General features: G+C 41.6%; 1 protein-coding gene across 4 annotated transcripts; it reads right to left on the reverse strand.

The window, feature by feature from the left end:
• Window positions 1-425: 425 nt before the first annotated feature.
• CDK2AP1 (cyclin dependent kinase 2 associated protein 1) lies at window positions 426-19,956 on the reverse strand. Of its 4 annotated transcripts, none has more exons than XM_088449136.1 (4): window positions 19,736-19,956; window positions 6,041-6,135; window positions 3,509-3,635; window positions 426-1,372 (listed from the first exon to the last, which is right to left on the reverse strand). In XM_088449136.1, the coding sequence occupies exons 1-4, from the start codon at window positions 19,803-19,805 to the stop codon at window positions 1,305-1,307; spliced, it is 360 nt and encodes a 119-aa protein (XP_088305262.1). In that variant the 5' UTR covers window positions 19,806-19,956; the 3' UTR covers window positions 426-1,304. The 4 variants fall into 4 exon arrangements, with proteins under 4 accessions (XP_088305262.1, XP_088305264.1, XP_088305263.1 ...); XM_088449138.1 differs by lacking the exon at window positions 19,736-19,956 and adding an exon at window positions 16,995-17,144 and having other exon boundaries at window positions 6,041-6,138; XM_088449137.1 differs by lacking the exon at window positions 19,736-19,956 and adding an exon at window positions 16,272-16,336 and having other exon boundaries at window positions 6,041-6,138.
• Between the last annotated feature and the right edge of the window lie 494 nt (window positions 19,957-20,450).

The following is a 20,450-nucleotide window of genomic DNA, read 5'->3' on the forward strand; positions in this document are numbered from 1 at the left end:
GAAATTCTCTGTTATGTAACAGAGGCATTATTAATTGGCCATTTATTGTGTGAGGCTTATTCATTGTACCTAGAATTGGTAAAAAAAAAAAAAAAAAAAAGGGGAATTAAATTAATATGTGGGTGTTTTGCAGCTGTCAGGTCGCGAATTGCCCCCAAGCCATACTTAACGCAGATTTCTGCATGCACCTCATGAGGGTGCAAGCAGAAATCCCCGCGATAAGTGCAGCCTCAGGGCTGGTCATGGAAAGTAACTGATTAGCTTTTGAGCACTTAGTTAAATTCCTGCAAATTTATTGAAACGTCCCCAAAGAAACCTTGTTTTTTATATTGAGTTTTATCATGAGGCAGAACCTTAATAATTACTGATAAACATTGTGAAATATATGTAAAACCAGAATACATCAATTCAAATCGTTAGTGAAAATAAGCTTTATTACATCAAGTAATAAATACATACAAAGATGCAAATAGTTTAGACTCCATCATATTTCTCCACCAACACTTACAGCCTAATGTGAATAAGTATTAATAACCATAAGTAAGATCTTTAAATCCACCTATAGAAAAGTAATTGTGCCCTTTTTAAGTTAAGGAACACATGCATGTTGAATGGTTAGCAAAGCGTTTACAGACATGCAGATGCATAGGTCAATGATACAAACCTCTTAAAACAAAACTAAATATAAAATGTCAATGGTATATCATGTCATTATATATTTTTTTGGGGAAAAAGACACTTATGCTTCAAATATTATAGCAACCATCTATGTCAGAGACTGATCTAGAGTTAAGACTTAAAATAGGTCCTGACTGATTTCAAAATTATATATACAAATGTCAAAGTCTAAAAGTTCTGACGGTTGAATTATTATTAATTTTTTTTAAGAGTAATCCGGGATTGCGTTACTTTATTTAAATACTGAAATTTATTGACAAAGGAAAACATGCATTCTTCTTGTAAAACCAGCATAAGTTATTAAGCATCTAATCATAATGCATAAAAGTTGGTAAACCTGGATATTAATGTACAAGAAAGATAATCAAAATATATTGTAGCTTATGATGCAAGATCTCAAGAATTCCCTTGGACTCTATCTAAGAGTCAGCAATACTTTTTTATATACGGAAATTCTGTTTTGTAATAAAAATTGCATCTTGTGTTTAGCAGCTTTACAGTACATTAGTGAGATCACAAAAAGTTTTGTGAATCCCACTGGCTAAATATTTAGAAAGACTGCCCTGAAGGTTTATAAAATCCGGAAATAGCTTTGTATGCTTGAAAGAAGGTGGTATTTGGCCCAGCTAGGATCTGGCGTTTCGCTCTGTCTCAGCCAAACATTCTCGTACCAAACCTCTTGCGTGAATAATTCCTGAGGAAAAATTGTGTTTTATTAGCAAGATATAAAAAAGGTCAGCAAAATCCAATGATACCAGTGTTATCTTGTGTTTTACATATCTCTGTAGATCTGAATATCTTTTTCTGCTTATATTAGTTAAGACATATCTTCTTTCAGATATGTCCTGATGCAAATGTGAGGCCCTTCCTTAGTTAGTGGGGCCCTTTCCCTGGTGTTCTTTTCCTCCATAGTGGACAAAATGGCTCCTCTGGATGTTCATAGCTGTACACAGAAGAGTGCACTTTTGGCTCCAGCTAAGTCATGACTGATTCACTACCCCAACATAATTACATATGAAAGTTTCAGTGCTAATAATTATCATGCTGCAGACATTCGTATCTAATTACATTGGTGTAATACAGACGTGGCACATCCAATCCATGCCATATAACTAGGCAGCTTAGTACATAGAATCACAGCAGTATCAATCTAATTTGCGATAGGAAACTGACACTTGATAATGGCAGAAATCTCTAAACTCTGGTGTCAACAGCCAGAACAAACTATAATATCAAGTAAAGTTCACTAAAACAAATGAGTGGCTAGCGTTTGTCATTTTATTTTACAAAAAATAAATACATAAACACCCAAAACTCACCTATGTAATTAGTAAATTTTTTAGATTACATATACCCAATAGCCCTTTGTTAAAATGTATTTTTATAAAGGCTAACTTCACCTTTAAAAGAACATCTCCTTGAGTCAATACTAATGGCATTCCCCCACGCTTGGTCATGTCCTCTAGTACCAGGAGCTGGCCCTAGTTTTGTATGCTCTCCCCTCATCACACCCCAACTCCAACACATGAACATATGGGGCTAAATGTAACGGCTTGTGATCTCCAGTCGCTGCAGGGATTTATACGAGTCTGCCCGTATTTTGAAAGTGGCAATCATATTAAATGCTAAACCAGCTTGCTTTAGCCTTTTAAAATGACTGCCGCTTTAAAAATATGGGGAGACTTGCATAAATCCCCACAGCGGCTGAAGATCGCAAGCTATTACATTTAGCCCATGGAGATTCCATGGAAATCCAAGGGCTCAATCCAATTAGGTGCGATATTCTTGCCTCAGCGACTAAGCATGGCTATATGCAACACTTACGGTACCCCAGGATTTGTGGATATTTGTTTGCAGGCCCATTGGGCTGAGTACAAAAATACACAAATCTGAAGCAAGACCGAGCCGCGAGGAGGGCGAGTGCAAATGCTGGCGGTTACACACCACTGCAATGGTAACTTGCCCCTCTTGCATGCGGGGGTGGGTTATTGGATTCAGCCCCAAATGTGGCAATCTGCTCATGCTTGTAAATGGTTTCTCCTAGGAAGGAGCAAAAACAATTAAAAAAGTTCATACTATCAATAGACTTTAATTAAAAACACCATGAGGATTGACATTAGGAAAATGTTATATTTATTAAGATACATGTACGTGTAGGTTGTAGCGTATCACTTAAAATTGGAGCCTTTAAGGTGGGTTAGAGATTAAGGGCTTGATTCTGAGTCGCCTGTAATACACCCACAATGCCGGACGCCTGAAGCAAACTGAATGCTAATGCGGCTACATCTACCCTATTCCTAGGTGCAGGAGATCTGACAACTTGACATTTGCAAATGCACAACTCAGAATAGGTAGCAACTCTGGCTACATGGCTACAGTCTCTTATGTGCGCATGCTACCCAGTAATGTTCATTTGATGGACACACAGAAAAGACTGTGATCTGTATGATTTAGAATAGCTTGTAAGCGCTGAAAGATGCTTATGCAACCCCACGATGTATGCTCAGTTTGCTGAAAATCACTACTTACGGTCACATTCAAAATTGTGTGTGGCTCAGAATCAGGCCCTAAATATTATATATTTGCAGTTTTGTTTTTTTACTTTATTGTTATAATAAATATGCAAATACAGGTGAAACAAATATTATTTTGGTATCTATTACTTGGTTTCAGTGTCTTGTTGCAGTTTCCTTTACAAAGCATTATTGCACTGTCAACTATTCCCACTTTTAAATACTGTATAATAAAGTACTGGTGTTCTCAAAATAGAAGTGCAAATTGAGCACATGGAACTTAGTAGCTCTTGTGATATACTGTAGAACATCCTTACCCCGCTTTAGTCTCTCCATTGCGCTTTTACTGCCAGCATAAGTTGGTCTAATTTCTTTACCCAGCTCCTCTATGATGACAAGAAGTTCTGCGTACTTGCTTTGTGGTACCTGACTACTAGTAGTACCCTAAAACAATATAAGAAACAAAAACAAATCTGAGAAAATGCATAGTAGTAATATGCATTGCAAGAATATTATATCATAAATATCAATTAGAACATAAAAGTAATTATTTCAAACCCCCTCATCGATCGCGGAACTGGTCGAAGCTTTTGCTAGAATTATTATGCCTCAATTTGATACAATATTTGAACATACTGAGGCCAAATTAACCACTTTCTAGCTAGAATGGATTCTAAAGGTGCGTATCCACTAATAGACATAGAAACGAGAGCACGATTACGACATTGTAATCGTGCTGTCGTTTCTACGTCTGTGATGTGCCTACACTGAACGTTCAGTCATTCATTTGTAGGCACATCCATCCTCCCCGTACATGCTGAACCTGACGTGATCGTCAAGGTTGACCAGCATGTACTGGCGATGATAGTTGGCAAAAACGACCAGCGGGCACATGCATCGCTGGTCGTTTTTTACATTTACCAGGCCGATTTGTGAACGATTTGCAGGCGATTAACAAGCGATTGAACGATAACGATGTTTACTCGCCTAATGGATACGCACCTTAACTCATCCAAACCACCTAATCTGGAGGGAGAAAGGGATGTAGCTGAAAACACTGAGGAATCCCCACAAACCTCTCGTGTGCCTGCTATTCTTGGAAGACATCACCATTTGGAGAGTGCGTTTCAGTACCTTACATTGGGATCCTATAGCTTAGTGGATTTACCTGGGAAATTCCAGCTCTCTGAGTCTTGGGGGCCCACTCTAATTAGCCTCCTCAGCTTTCTTTCTATTACTGACCTTGTGGAACTTAGATGGATGTTGGATGCCACAGAGCCAGCAATTTACCATCCATTCTCATTGCAGGAAATCAGTGGAAACATATTCAAATGTACAAATCAGGACAGGGCTGAGAGCCGCCTTCTGCTAGACCATATTCCCTTTCACTTTAGGCTTAGCGACCTTCCAGGCCATGTTTGACCTTGCTGGGAATTATGTATAATAAATGTATGGCTCATTTTTGAGCACTTGGAGCAGGTGGAGCATTTCCTCCCACCAGGCCCATTCATTACATTTGTTTCCAATTTACGTTCTCATGTTTTATGTTCTTTTACTATACTCTATTTACTAAATCTTCCATTAGTTCTCACAATAAATAATAATTTGTTTTCACAAAGTAAGAAACAGATGCAATGCAATTAGGAAAGGATAATAAGCCAAATCAGGAAAGGGAATCAGGACAAGACTGGAGGAGCACACTTTAGACACTAAAGAAATACTAATCGCAAAAGCAAACATTGCGTATTAGACTCTGTAATATTAATATATATATGAAATAAACATGAGGTTCTTAATTTACATTTTGATTAAATTGTGACTGCATATCTACCACAACTATGTAACTTCTTTCACATGGGTAACTATCTACACTAACTACCCAATTCTATAACAGATGTATCTGCTTAAAAGTTATAAGTAATACTGGTAGGATCTAGTTGAAAGCTACAGAATAAAAAAAGCATGAAGGAATAAATAGGAGGGATGCTGGCCCAAGGCTCATGCCAGGGGCGTTTTAAGAGAGGAGAGGGCCTGTGTGCAGGCTCAGTGCGGGCCCCCTCCTCTCTGGCAGCGCAGTAGATTCTCGCTCTGTGCCAGAATCTACTGCGCAAGCTCGGGTTCGGAAAATGGCGCCAGCGCCTTATTTCCAGGGTACTGCACACGCAGTACCCTGGAAATCCAGTACAGTACTGCACATGCGCAAGTCACTGGGAAAATGGGCGCTGCCATTTTCCCAGTGATTTTGGCTGCTCTGCAGAGCAGCACTGTGGAGACTACAGACAGGGAAGTATAACAATATATGGGTGCAGGGTGTGCGGTGTAGGCCCCCCTGGGCACAGGGGCACGTGTGCGCCGCATTCCCTACACCCTTTATAGATACAATATAGGCTCATGCTTATTACAGATATAATATAGTATGATAATATTACAGAGTATAACATACATGCGATTAGTATGTCTATAATGTCTACATTGTGCTCCTGTATTTTATAAAGACCGTCACAGTGGTTTAACGCCCAGAGCTATTCAATCATTAGCCAATTTCCCTGTGTAGTAAACCCACGGCTAACATGCATCAACCCTTAGATTCCAGGTTAAGTGCCTGAAATCTACGGGTAAACCTGCACAGTAAGCCCCAGAGGTGCATTTAACATGGAGTTTTCCTTGAAGCTCTTCAGACTGCAAAGAAATATCTGCATTTAGTTCATATCTTACTGCGCAGAATAGCTGCCCCTAGTATACCAAAATCAGCCAAGGTGGGGTTCAGATTTATATAATTAATGTGCTTTGCACACAGATTCTATTATAATGGCAAGTAAATGGTCAACATGGCTTAACTTCTGTTTTACCTGTGTGTACCCTAAAGAAGGAGGTCCATAGTCATTCACCAGCTGCCTGTATTGAACGGACAGTCCCATGCTTGTAGATGGAGAATGTGCACTTACTGCTGTTGAAAAATAAAGAGTTAGAAATAAAGATATACGTTTATAATCTAAAATAAGGTGTACACACATGTTGTGACTTAATAGTGATTCAACAGCGCCTATAGTTTTGTTAATTGTGCAAATGATCATGTGTGCAAGTTTCCATGGACTTAAGGAGCTGTGTACAAATTTCCTGTAGGGCCAGTAAGTCTCCATATACTGAGCAGAGTACTGGGAAAATGAGTAATAAGAGTAAATGTTTCCCCCAATATTTTTCTTTTGTGTTTTTAACCACTTAACTGACCAATATTTTTTCTAAAAATGTCATTTTTTTATTATGAAATGATGAATATAATAGATAATTAAATAAAATTCAGTATACATGTTTTAAACAAAAATGCAGATTTGTTAATAAAATGATACTGAATGAGGTTTAAATAGATAATGCTTATGACAGAGGTTCGCAAACTAGGACCTCAAGGCACCCTAGCAGTCCAGGTTTTAAAGATATCCATGGTTGAGCACAGATGGTTAAAATCAAAAGTCTAAGGCACTAATTACGTCACCTGTGCCCAAGCATGGTTATCCTTAAACCTTGGACTGTGGTATCAACACAGATTTGAGATACAAATTATGCTTCATCCATGTTTCCTTCTTAAAATAGACAGAACCACACCCAAGCATATCAGTTAATGAGCATCTGGGGAATAAGATGACAAAATTACAGTTTAGAATAAATCAGGTGAGTGCCAAGTTTGCAGTATGAATCTTTTATTTAAGTGTTTCAGTGTTATATATATATATATATATATACACACACACACATACAGTGGTTGGACAGTGAATTAGGGATTTTAAAACTTGTGTATTTCTGAGGTTTGTAGATCAAAAACAGTGAATATATAGTAAATATGTTCTGATTTATAGTCTGTGATGTAAACATACAACACTATAGTTTCATTTAAGCAGTTTGTTGCCATATTGTTTCACCAGGTGGCAGCACAACCTCGCTAAATTATCTTCCCGCTATTTCCTTTGTTACTGTATTCTCAGAGAAATTTCTTAAACAATACTGATATTTATTATAATAAATTAAGGCCCGTTTACACTTGTTTGTAGATATATTTCTTAGATTTTTGTTACGGGGAGGAAAATGGGAAAAACTAAGGTATGAGTCCACGAAAAAAGCGTGAAATAGAGGCTGTGCTTCAACATTCTGGTATGAATGCACGCGGAATTGCACGCGGAATTGCATGCACTGCTAAAGTTACACCTCAGAGTGTAGGAAGAGTTAAGAGGAAGTTGAAACTAGGAGAACTAGTAACCCCAACAAAGCATTCAAACTATGAAAGCAGTCATAAAACTACATCCATAAAGGACAGACTGCTCAAGAATATTGCAACTGAGAACTGAAAATTGCCAGCCAACCATGTGATGATGTGGAAGGAAGTGGGAGCTAACGTTTCTTTAAAAACTGTTCGAAGGCAGCTTGCAGAGTTATGGTTTAGAGCTTGTCAATCAGTCAAGAAACCGAAGCTGACACCAGCAATGAGGAAAAAACGCCTAGCTTGTGTCAAGAAGTATAAAACTTGGACTGCGGATGACTAGGCCAAGGTAAGAAATACATTTTCTGAAATATTATTGGCTCATTTGTGTGTTTCCAAACAGAATTAATGGATTGTAATGATTTACAGTATATTTTTATTAACAAGATGCTCTGAAATATACACATTTTTTGGCAAAGGAGGACGGTTTACATCGAAGATCAGTTATTAATGGTGCATACACACAGGTTTTTCTTCAGATCTGAACGATAACGATTTAAAAAATCGTTCAATCGTTCATATCTGAAGGAAAATCTGACTTATCTGTTAGATGCACGATTTGAACGATGCGCGTTCCCGATGGTCAGATAACGATATCTGACATCTGATGAGTTTGCAGTCAGACTTGGACGATTCCATTCATTTTAATGCAGTCAAAAATCATTCAATCGTTCAAATCTTTGGTAAAATCGTTCATCTGACAGATCTGACAAATCTGACCGTGTGTATGCTCCATAATTCTAACTTTTACTGTATTTGCTAATTGCAAGAAAAAGAGGTAGTATTCTAAAGTGGGTCACTCAATAAGCAGTATCTCCTAATATAATACATTAATAGCTGCATACACACACAACAATTTAGTTAATGAACGATTTTAGTAAACGATTTTTTCCCTTGAAAAAATTAACTAAAATCGTTTACTAAAGTTGTTCATTTACTAAATGTAATGAACGATTTTTAGAACTACAAACGATTTTTGCATATTAACTTACTGAAAATCGTTCAGTTGACAAGTCTGACTGAACTACAAACTACAAACGTGAACGCGCATGAACGATAATCGTTCATCGTTTGACTCAGAAAGTGAACGATTTTTACAAATGATTATCGTTAAACGATATCATTTAACGATAATTGTTCAAAAAATCGTTGTGTGTGTATGCACCTTGACACATAGATTAAAAGCAAATTCTAAAAAGAGAATGTGAAGTAATATGTACTGTAACATGCATGTAGTTTATATTGTCAGTTAAAAAACGGACACCTCAAATATAGGGTATTCACTCCAGTCCTTGGAATGTGGGCCTTGAGCTAGAATGCAGCTTTTGGTATTGGAGGTGTATTATTATCCAGGTCAATTATCAACCTCAATTTATTGGTGGATATCTCTCCAAACCCTCTATACCTGAAAATACACTGCTATCCGCAAGTGGCTCTTAAATATTTTGAAACCTGCTGGTTACTAGAATGAAAATGTAACACATAGTAACTATTTTTTATGTTACAAATATGCCGATCTTTGTGCACCTGGGATCAATCTCCACTGCCATTCATTCTGCAGTTCTCAGCAGTGAATCATTTGTTATCCACAAAAGGTCAAATCAATTGACTTATTCAGCCCTCTCTCTGTATAGGTACAAATAGTGTGTATCTGCCTGCAGTATTCTACAATAACCAGTAAACCCTGTGTAATTCACTCATACTTTTCAAAAATCTGTGTCATAGAAACCAGTTAAACATCTGGTACACACTTTAACACAATTTGCTAATTATAGATGCGCTTTCCTGTCAAGAGTTCTCTACAGACTATGGACGAACGCAACCAATATGTTTAACGAAGACCTGGTGAGGAGCTCCTTCCTGAGTGTGTCAAGCAAACTGTGGAGCATCCACAGAAGATTATGGTGTGGAGTGTTATTTCAGCACAAGGCCCAGGGATATTGTACATTGGGCCTGATTCAGACCCGCTCGCGAGCGCAAAGCGGTCGCAAGCGGGTCGATGGTCCCTCACTGCGCATGTGCACACCGGCACCGGCATGCGCTAGACTCAGCCAGCGACGGGCGCTCCGTCGCTACGGGTCCCGCACCAAAACGGGGTGCGAGAAGGAACGCCTGCCGTTTGGGGGCGGCCTCAGTAGTGAGCTTCCGGCTCTATTAGAGCAGTAAGCTCACTAGGGCTTGCGATGTACGAGACCCTACCACAAGGGTCTTGTCGCAAGCCCGATAGTCACGACCATCGCGACAATCACCTGGCCGCTCGCAAAAGCTGTGGGTGGTCACTCACAGCTTAGCAAGCAGCCAGCTCACAAAAAAAATGCTGGCCTGATTCAGAGCGAGCGCTCTGAAAGAGCATCCGGCTCTGAATCAGGCCCATTGTTCAAGGCATGATGAGATAGGAGCAGTACAATGAGCAGTCGTCTTATCCCCCAGATAAGAGAGTTGTTTCTGGGATATTATGGAATATTCATGCAAGATGTAGCGCAATGCCATACGGCAAAGGTGGTATTAGAGTCCCTTTGTAGAAACGACATCCCTGTTGGACATAGTCCCATCATGAATCCAATTAAAAAAATTTGTCAGGAAAGATTCAATCAGTGAAATTGTCTGCACAAATAAGCGACAGCTGATTGAATGACTGATTCAGGTTTGGTATCATGATGATAGACTCAAAGAGTTAAGGCCCCCATACACTTGCCGGTAGATTGCACAATGCTGTGATCAGATCGGAAACACCGATCCGCCGGTCAGAAATGCCGACCAGCGGCCATCGGTGTTCCGCGATCCGTCGCAGGATCGGTGAAATCCACCATGTTAAATTTCACCGATGATCATATTTTGATCGTGATCGGCAAATCTGTGAAATCCAACATGTTGGATTTCACCGATCCTGAGAGCCAGGTTGCAGTTCGCAACATTGTGGCGATCTATCACTGATGTATGGGGGCCATTAGATAAGAAAGACATATTGAGAGCATGCCGCACCGAGTAAAAGCTGTTATCAAAGCCAAGGGTGGCCCAACCGAGTACTAGCAGAGGTATATGCTAACTTAATGCATGCAAAAGCTATTAAATAAAAAAAATAAGTGTATATAAAGTATTCAATTTGTGTATTTGCCATTATTTTATAAAAAAAATGTAGAAAAAAAAGAAACAAAAAAATTCCTAATTCATTGTCCAACCACAGCTGTGCTGCAGAGCCCGATGCAGACTGTCACTGTGGGCGCCGACCAGTAGATGGCCGTGGAAGAATGCCCGCAATGGCACGGATCTCCTAGAGCTAAGGCTGCAGGAAGATTGCCTTCCTGTAGACATGGGGAGCCTGGCCAGGCTGGGGAGAGGTTGCCGTGGAAACCGATGGGCAGGCCGAGAGAGCTGCCAGCTGTCGCCGGCAGCTTCTCCGACATGGCAGCATTACCTGGTTTCAGTTTAAAGTTGCACAACCATCTACACATAACATTTTATGAACCTCCTCCCTCCCCTAGCTAGAACCTTCTTGATGATAACGCAGAAGTGGGTGTGAGCAGGAGGACCAATCATAACCTAAAATCTCTATCGCACTCACCTCCTTCCCACCAGTATTTGGCAGGAGCCACAGAAAAAAAACAGTTAATAAGATCTAATGTATAAGTGTAGTGCAGCTTAAAGGATGATTGAACCAAAATTTTCCTTTTCATATATAAATCAATGGAGGTAAAATCCATTGGTCAATATTACACAAACATTTTACTGTAGAGGTCGGGAAGTACCAGCCATAGTCACCAACAAAGAGGTGCTGCAGCAGCTATATACAACACCCAGAACCAAGCTCCAGCTACTCTCCACCTCTCTACAAATCTTCAAACAGTTTCTCAAGACCCACTACTTCATCATTGCCTTTCAGCTCTCATCCTAACCCTCTGCTCCATGCTCCTTCCTCACTGTCAACCCTATCTGTGTCACCACTGTCTGTCTGCCCCTCACTTTTTTAGAATGTTAGCTCTCACGAGCAAGGCCTTCTTCCCTCATGTGCTTCTTCTTCCCTTAAGGCCCCCATACACCTACAAACTGGTCGCGCGATCCTGAAATCTGATTGGAAACACCGATTCTCCGGTCGGAAATGCCCGGCGGCCATCGGTGTTCTGCGATCCGTTTGATGTGCAAATCATGACAATATTTTGATCGTGATCAGAAAATCAGTGGAATCCAACATGATGGATTTCACCGATCCTGCAATGCCGGGTTGCAGGATCACAGGAACGTGGCGATCCGTCTGTAGTGTATGGGCCCCTTAACTCTTACTGTCATCTACTCCTAACTCCACACAAGGGCACCTAACACTTGGTTGTTTACACCCTGCTGCTTGTTAAGTGTTATGATAGCTAATGCAGCAATGTTTATAAACGATGTCCTTGTTATGCATTGTTTTATACTGTAAGTCACTGTTTTCTTGTTCGCTCATTTGTTTATGTACTTTGTAAGGCGCTGCGGAACCCTTGTGGTGCCACATAAATAAAGGATAATAATAATACCAGTGAATGATCCTGATGGCAGCGACTACTATCAACCAGTGCGGAGTTGGCACTCACTGTCCGTTGGTAGAGTACAGGCAGTAGGAGTGGTCAATAACAAAAGGTTACTGATAGTAAGGGAACCCTAAACTCTCAGCTATCACATGTAACCACAGTTAAGGTAGGTACACACCTGGTCAATGAGTTGGCCTACCAAACGATCAGTAAATGCATACAGACTTTCCAATCGTTTGACCAATGTGTCTGGGCTAATATCACAACTGGGCGGACATTTCAGTTGCCTGCCCAGTTGAGATGTCTGTCAGTCACCGACAAGTCCATGCAGTGTTTGGGCGGTCGGCAGGTCACCTATACACACAGCCAGGCGTGCAGATATATGTGCATCGGCTGTGCTGAAGGGCAAATGCGATATATCTGTGAACGACGTCGTTCACAGACATATCATCTGTACACACCTGGCGATGCATTAGATATATATTGCTGATATATATTGCTCTTTCGATGGAACGGACGATACCCAGCCTTAGTGTCACAAGCAATCTTTCTAAAGGTTATTTCTGGTTGTTGCTGATACTATTTTATATTACTTTCTATTTGAGCCAATCTCATTGCCAATTTTCAAGTCCTGCATTCCTTGTAGCTCACAAATTAAGATTTGATCCATTCTAATTAATATTTTTAATATATTCTGCATTAGTTTTGCCGTTAAAGTAAGCTACATTGGTATACGATTCATTCTTTTGCACTTGTTCCTCTCAGGAACAAATTGGTAATGTATTAATTAAAAATAATTTTAAGACTTTAATTTATGTTCTGTGTCTTTTTTGAGAAAAAAAAACTATTGCAGTTTATGACCTGAACTGATGACTTCAGCATGGGGAAATTAGCTAAGTGCTAGAAGTCCCATTACACCAATCAGTTTTAGGGTAATTAATATAATCTACAATTGCCAAGTTGTGCAGCCTTTTTCTGTCTGTAATTGGAGCCCAGTCTCATCCTCATCATTTACAACACACTCCGCGCACCACTAACACCTGCTCCTGATATGACCTATTTAAGTGTCTATCATCTAACTTCCTGTTCTCCCTAAGGACCTAGTTCAGTGCAATTCATCCATACCACAATAAAATGACAGCCCACCTGGTCTGCAATATACAAGGGTCCTCATACACGCAGGGGTATAATCTAAATGTCGATTTTAATCAATTTCAAAATTGATCAATATCGATGTTGTGTTTCTGGGGCTAAATCACACGTTTACTAAAATAATTTTTTTTTTAAGTGTTAGCAAATGTGTGATTTAGCCCCAGAAATACAACATCGATTTAGATTTAAAATCGACCTTTAGTAAATATACCCCCTAGTGTCTATATACCACATGGCAGGAGATGCCCTGCGCAACCGAGGTGCACCGAGAGGAGTAGCGTACAGCGTTTTTTTTTACATTTTGCATCTTATTCGCATCGCAGACACAGTGAAACACCACAGTATACTAGAGGCGCTGGGATGTGACTTTAAATGCACTGGAATTAGTTTTAAACATGTACAAAGTCGCAGATCAAGCACCACGGTACTTGGCTTGATAAAAAGCCGCGGACACTGCATCGCAGCCCTTACACAGATTTACACTCAGTCACACACACAGATACAAATGTTGCACATCAATTAGTCATTGTAATCTAGCAAATGTAGTTTTGTCACTCCTAGTTGTTTTATGATGCACATTTTGAGCGAGAAAGACGCTCTGTGAGGATGAGTCGCCAGGGACTTGGTGAGCCGAGAGGGACTAATTTCTATGACATTAGCAACAGTGTATGAGGATGAGGTAATGTGGTTAGCTGGATATTGAGCTACACAAGACACAATTGGGCTAATTCTGAGTCGCACCTGCTGCAACTTCTTTAGCGTCTTTTGCCGTAGTCACGCCTGCGACTATATGCTAATGCTAGTAAACACCTTCCCCTGGTGTACAATTGTGTGTCTGACTGTGCAAGGCCTGAGACGCCCACTTTTAACATCTTAAGACACTGTAATACCGCTTGGTGCATCTTTAACCACTAGCAAAACTTGCAACAGCCCTATGGTAGGTGCGGAGTATGGCCTCTAATGTGAGCAATTAGGCGCCTGTGTACATATTGGAAGAGTGCGCTTCTGCGCTGCCTCCTTCCAACACTATCCAGGTCAAGAGCCGGCAGTCACTAGGACCCGCTGGTACTCAGCTGAGAGAAGTCTGACCTCTGACATGCACGCCGTCTCCATGCATCTTTACTCCCCAGCGTCCATGAGGACAGGTCGGACCAGTAGACTGTCACCACCACAGAGCCCTACAGTGCCCTGCTGTATGCCCACAACTACTCTATACCAGTGCTGTAACTAGACATTTTGGTGCCCTGTGCGAGAACAAGAATAGGTGCCACCCCTGTAATTTTTATATTATATTGTGTGTGTATATATATATATATATATATATATATATATTTATGTTAAACAAATACAGAGGAAATTAGGAATTATATATTATTTACAAAGAAAAATACTCCAGCAATTGCAGTGTTGTTAATATTTCATATATCCTTCCTCCCTCTCCTGGGACTTCTATGTCACGTCCCACTGACCACATTGACAGTGTCCCGTCCCCCCTCCCGGGACTTCTGTCAGAACATACACAAATATATATTATAGATGAAATGCACAGCACTCACCCAGCCAGCACTGACAAGAGACTCTGGGCCTGATTCACTATGGATCGCTATTCTGCTTATACGCACACAACTGCGTTGCTAATATCAGCTGTTAAATAAATATATGCATTCACACTGTGATCGCAGCCTGACATAAGGACGCCCACGTCCCCTTAGTCACATTTGTATACTTTGACAACATAGCGAAACAATCAGTAACATCGAACAGTTAGGGAAGCCCAGACCATACTCAGGAATTGCTTACTTCTGCGCACGCTATGAGTCCTCAGATGGCGTCTGGTATCGCAATGGCTAATTTATGCATGCCCATGCAACGGCATTGAAACGCACTGGTACACCTGTGTTCGCCCGACCATCTCCGTGTCACCACCCACAAACGGCACTTCCTGTCAATCTGCCATGGGTCTGCGTAGCCTCTGCGATCGCAGTTCTAAACGCAGCGTCTGGCTTGTGCACGCGCACTGCGATGCATATGCAGTGCGATTTAATCGTCCAATTGCGTGCGCATAAGTAACTGCATCCCTTGCTGAATCAGGTCTTCTGTTCTCTCAGCGCCATAGGTAGCTGACATCTTTCCGCACATAACAGCTCCTCCTCGACTTCTCTCCCTACAGCCAGTGCGCCGTGCGGGAGCCGGAGCTCACTGCAATCAAGACAGACAGTCGGGTGCACTGCTGCTAATAACCATTGCAGCGGGTGCCTGGCAAATAGATATTAAGGTGGCAGCTGGGGGCACCGACCGCACCACCCTAGTTACGACCCTGCTCTATACCACCACCATTGTACACTAGACCATCAGTGCTACTATCTGCAGGAGTCAGAACCGCGATCCCGTCCAGCACACTATAATGTCCAGCAATACCCTGAGCTCCAGGTTGCTACAGTGTATTACATCTACTGCTGTTACACCTGTATAATTCCCTGTGTCACATGCTACATGTTGTTCTAACTGATATATAGTAAATCTAAAAGTGCCCATCCACTAGACGATTTATGTGAGCGATTGAACAATAACGATATCGTTGAATCGTTCATAAATAGTTTGCAAATCGCTTGCATATCGTTGGTAAAAATGTCTTAAATGACCAGTGATGCGCGTGCCCGCTGGTCGTTTAGACATCTATCATCGTGCAAACATGCTGGACAATCTGATGATAGCGTCAGGTTCAGCATGGTGCAGATGATTGATGTACCTACACTGAACGACTGCTCGTACAGTGTAAGCACATCACAGACTGACAAACGACAGCACGATTACAATGTCATAATCGTGCAGTCGTTTCCATGTCTGCTAGTGAATGTGTGCCCTTAGAACTGGTTAAGCATATCACGTGGAGACTAACCTCCACCTGCACAGACTATTGCACTATACATTTAATCAACATCACTTACACTCTGGCCAGTTATATTACACTCTGGTGTATCAATTCATCTGGAGAACTATTGCTTCCAGCAAATTCCACATTTGCTTCATTGTGACAGTTAACACTATCATCTGCTGCAACTACCATCTCTGCTGATAGTACACAACCACTTCAGCAACACGCCCGCAACACTCCCATAAAACAGACCATTTTTGTGCATCTGACTAGCCACCTCCCAGAAACACCGAGCACTGTACCTCTGTGTGTAGAAATCATGATATGCATCATATAGTGTGTGCCCAGCTTTACAAGCAGGTCCAAATATCACTGTGCGAAAAATGCAGGTTGAGACAAATGTTACACAGCTATCACGGATAACAACCCCCCCCCCCCCTACCCCCCAATTGCTTAATGTATTCCATGCTGATGATTTATCTGTACTCCTGGGGACCAGCACCTGCAAGAGATACTCATCCTTAAAGCAGATGCATCCACCTGTCTATCCCGTTTTACCTCTTCACATGCTAGGAAATGCAAACCAGGGATATGCAAAAACTAGATACTAATGTATGCACAGTACAAAGTGTCTTATGCAAAAACAAACAGACACATGCTTATGTTACTCTATATGTCCTGCTACATTTAATTTCAATATAGTTTTTTTATCCTGCATAATACTGATTGGACATTTCAAGGATTGTTAAATGGCATACAACTCCATGGAGAGAGTTTCCACACCAGGTACTAGTTGGGAATAATGAACAGTTGAAAACTATCAGTGTTTACCTATATAAGTAGCTCAAACTGGGTACACACTGGGTTTATCGGTCGTTCAATTGAATGGCCAATATATCGTGAACATGATAATAGGGGGATGTTCAGAGACATATCGCATTGGCAACCTAGTGTGCACACAGCATTAGTTGTGATGGGCACAATGTACATTGTTTCAAGAAAAGGGTGTACAGTCAGCCACTTACAGAAACACATAGGGGTAAATGTAAAAGAGTGTGGAGTTCAGACCTTGGCGAGTCCCGTGCGAGAGTGTCCATTATTTTATAATAGCAGTCATTCAGTGTTGGACTGGGGCCAATGCACTGGTAGAGGTCCAAACTTAAGGGGTGTGGCCAGCCACCACAGAGGAACATAGCCAACCATTAGAGATGACATGAAAAGAACAAGGCCCCTTTATAAAGGAGGGGACAGGGGCTAATCTTGGTGTAGTGTCCATAGAAACAAACCAAGAACTCAAGTTCATCCAATATCCTGCTCTACCATATTAGTAATTCCTAGAGGAGAGTGTGGGGCCCATCAGGGATATCCCCTGTGCACCTGTGGGCCAGTCTGACCCTGCAGTCATTTAACATGCAAAAATCAACCTGGTTTTGCATGTTAAATGACTGCTACTTTAATACATCGAGCAGTCTCACACGGGACTCACCAATGTCCTAACTCCGCACCCTATTACATTTACCCTAGACAATGTGCACTCACTTATGGATTCCACTGCTTTTTTTATTATGGAAGATGTTGGTTTACAACAGTGGTTCTCAACCCAGTGGCGTCACAAGGGGGGGGTGTGCTGTACCCGGGGGTCACCAGCCGAAGGGTGATTCCAAAGTGCCGACTCCTCTTCAGCGACAGGTGCCGGGTGCTGCACTGCAGCATTACATGCAGCACCCAGCTTCTGACACAGTGTGGGAGCCGGCACTGCACACAGAGTGGTCCCTGGGGGCAGTCCGCACCTCCGGGACCCCCAGAGTGACTAAAACAGGGGGTCCGTCCGCGAGGCCACCCCCCCTTTTTGCCGGCTGCACCTCTCCCTGCACCAGGTTTCACCACGGTGCTAGTACCCCAGGGGTACCCGCTGTGACATTCAGGTACTTGAAAAATGTTCTGTAATGGCCAGGTGGGATATCCAGGTGATAATCAGACACACAGGGAAAACAGTGTCCTAGGGATCTATAACCCAGGCATGACAGTAGGACTCTGATAACAAGATTAAAAAAGTATTTCCCTTTAAAAGAAAGCATGTGTCGTTTTTTTCATAAATCGTAATAGGACAGAAATATATATATGCACAATTCAATCTATTCTTGTGTCTTCTTTTATAAATCTTGTTTGTAGCACATTTATTGATTTTAGAAAGTGGCGCTTAAATATTTGAATAGCAATTATATTCTTTACAAATGTATTGCTTTGCAAATATTGCGGTTAAAAATAAAGCAAATGGGTTGCCAGGGGATACCCAGGTGGAAAATGACTGAGATCTACTGGTCTACAAAATGATAACACATATGAACCTGGCTTTTAACATTCCATTTGCTGAAATTCTAATTGAAATATTTCAGTGGACTCTGAAGGTGATTTCTATATATATTGCGCTTTTTACTCTACTTCTATTTGCTAACCACTTTTACACCTAAATTCCAGGTCTGACCAGGAACAGGGTTCACACCGGAGCCGGGTCTGCATAGACGCGGCTTTTCCGGCATTGAAGTGGACGCTTGGAGATGACATCATCTCCAAGCGCCCACTGAATCCGGACCAATTGGCCGCCATGCGGCGTGCTCCAGGTCATCGTGACCCGGAGTGCGCCGTTCACACTGCAGGGTTTCACGGGTTACTCCCGTGTTAGACCCTACAAGTTATCTGGGTTGGATTGCCGGGTCACTCGACCCGGCGATCCAACCCTCTCCCCTTTTACACCAAGGAGCTACCTGGGTTAACCCTGCAATAACCCGGGTTTTAGCTCCGGTGTATAAGGGGTATAACTGTATTTAATGCAAAACCATGTTACAGAAAAATGATCTAAAAATATTTTTCTGATATTACAATTATAGTTGTTCTAGATATTTACTAAGACAGCAGCAGTGATACATGTAACAATAGTTTTGAAGCTAAAGATGCCATTAAATGTCTGACAATGTAAGGTATAGATTGTTGCATGCATTGTACATTTTCATTAACAAGGTTAGTCACTGAGTATTGTGTAGGGTAATGTATATTTATATTATATGCAGAGCAATTATATGAGTATACTATCTTAAAATATGTATAGGTAATTTATTTAATATGCTGACACCATTATATGATTATCCCCTGACACTAATGGTTAATGGGCACACCAAAATAATTGTTAATAAATGGAATTGATTGACAAGATATCTCATCTTGGTAACAAAGACACATTGTACCAAGACAGATCACAAAATATTACAACATAATAGAAATCACAATAGCATTGTTAGTAAGACAAATAATAAAGTGTGAACCGGCTGCCTGTGATGGGAATAATGGGCTGTACCTAATATTCCCCTTCTACTCCTCCCAGCCTTACAGACACCAACAGCGCCCTGTACTTCCACAAGCCGCCAGCAGAGGTCTCTGCCTCGCTTACGTCTTCCAGATCAATCAGCAGCCCTGGGGATCATGGAGACGCTGGAACGGACTTGATGAAAGGGTTCCTGCTGATCCATCTACGCCGCGTCTGTCACCGGGGCCACAGTCTCCCCACCAGCGCCAGAGCCGCCCAGCTCCCCCTTACCTCTCCTGAGCCAACGGAGGAATGGCAGCATCTGACCCTATCCTACCGGCGGCCAGTGCATCTGCTACGGGCTGGGGCTCTCCCCAGGTATCTCCCATCATCCGCCTCCCCCGCCACCCGGGCCTGAACCCCAGGCTCCCCCCGGCAAACTTGCCCCTCGGCTCCCTCACTCACCCGATGCTGCCCCGTGGTTGCCGGGGAGCTGCGCGTTCAGGTTGGGCTTGTAAGACATTCCCAGAGACATGAGTGCCGCGGAGAGAGCGGAGGAATCGCCCACAACAACAAATAGACTGTCCTGAAATCCACTGGAGCGTCTCTTGTCTGTCTCCCGCAGACACTTTTTGTTGTTTACAGCGGCCGCACCGGCAAATATGGCGTCACTTGTACTGACACCCACAATGCAATGATTACTCCAGACACCATGTCCCTGCTCAGACCCCCAGTCACCCGCACCCTGGGGGGCTCAGTCCTCACGTACATTCTCTACATTTCTCATTATTACTATTTTAAGCTGGAATTGCTGGGTTTTATTTCATTTTTTTTGTCCCCACGCAAGGTTAATGTTAACAGGTCATATTATTACTTTGTGACTCCATGGATGCAGTTAGACAGGGCATCTTCTCACACCTCTCGCTATTAACTTTGGCAACTTTCTTTATTCTTCTTCTTACCTGTTAGTTCACCACATTAATAAGTAAAATAAATACATTATACATAGAACAAAAAAAAATAGTAAACTTTATTACAGGATTGTGAAATCTTACTTTTGCGTACAGGCAAATTTATATATGTGTATATATATATATATATATATATATATATATATATATATACACACACACATTAAAATTATGCACATTTCAAACAATAAAAAAACCTGTGACATGTT

This window comes from Taudactylus pleione, unplaced genomic scaffold, assembly GCF_031769625.1.
Source record: "Taudactylus pleione unplaced genomic scaffold, aTauple2 ptg000479l, whole genome shotgun sequence".
NCBI lineage: Eukaryota > Metazoa > Chordata > Amphibia > Anura > Myobatrachidae > Taudactylus > Taudactylus pleione.

What these genes read in the sequence shown, in the direction of transcription:
- CDK2AP1 (XM_088449135.1), bottom strand. Translation starts at nt 19,805, where the DNA reads ATGTCTCTGGGAATGTCTTACAAGCCCAACCTGAACGCGCAGCTCCCC. An exon ending in CAACCACGGGGCAGCATCGG is followed by an intron (nt 6,139 to 19,735) that starts GTGAGTGAGGGA and finishes ATTTTTCAACAG; the next exon opens with CAGTAAGTGCACATTCTCCA. An exon ending in CTTCTTTAGGGTACACACAG is followed by an intron (nt 3,636 to 6,040) that starts GTAAAACAGAAG and finishes ATATTGTTTTAG; the next exon opens with GGTACTACTAGTAGTCAGGT.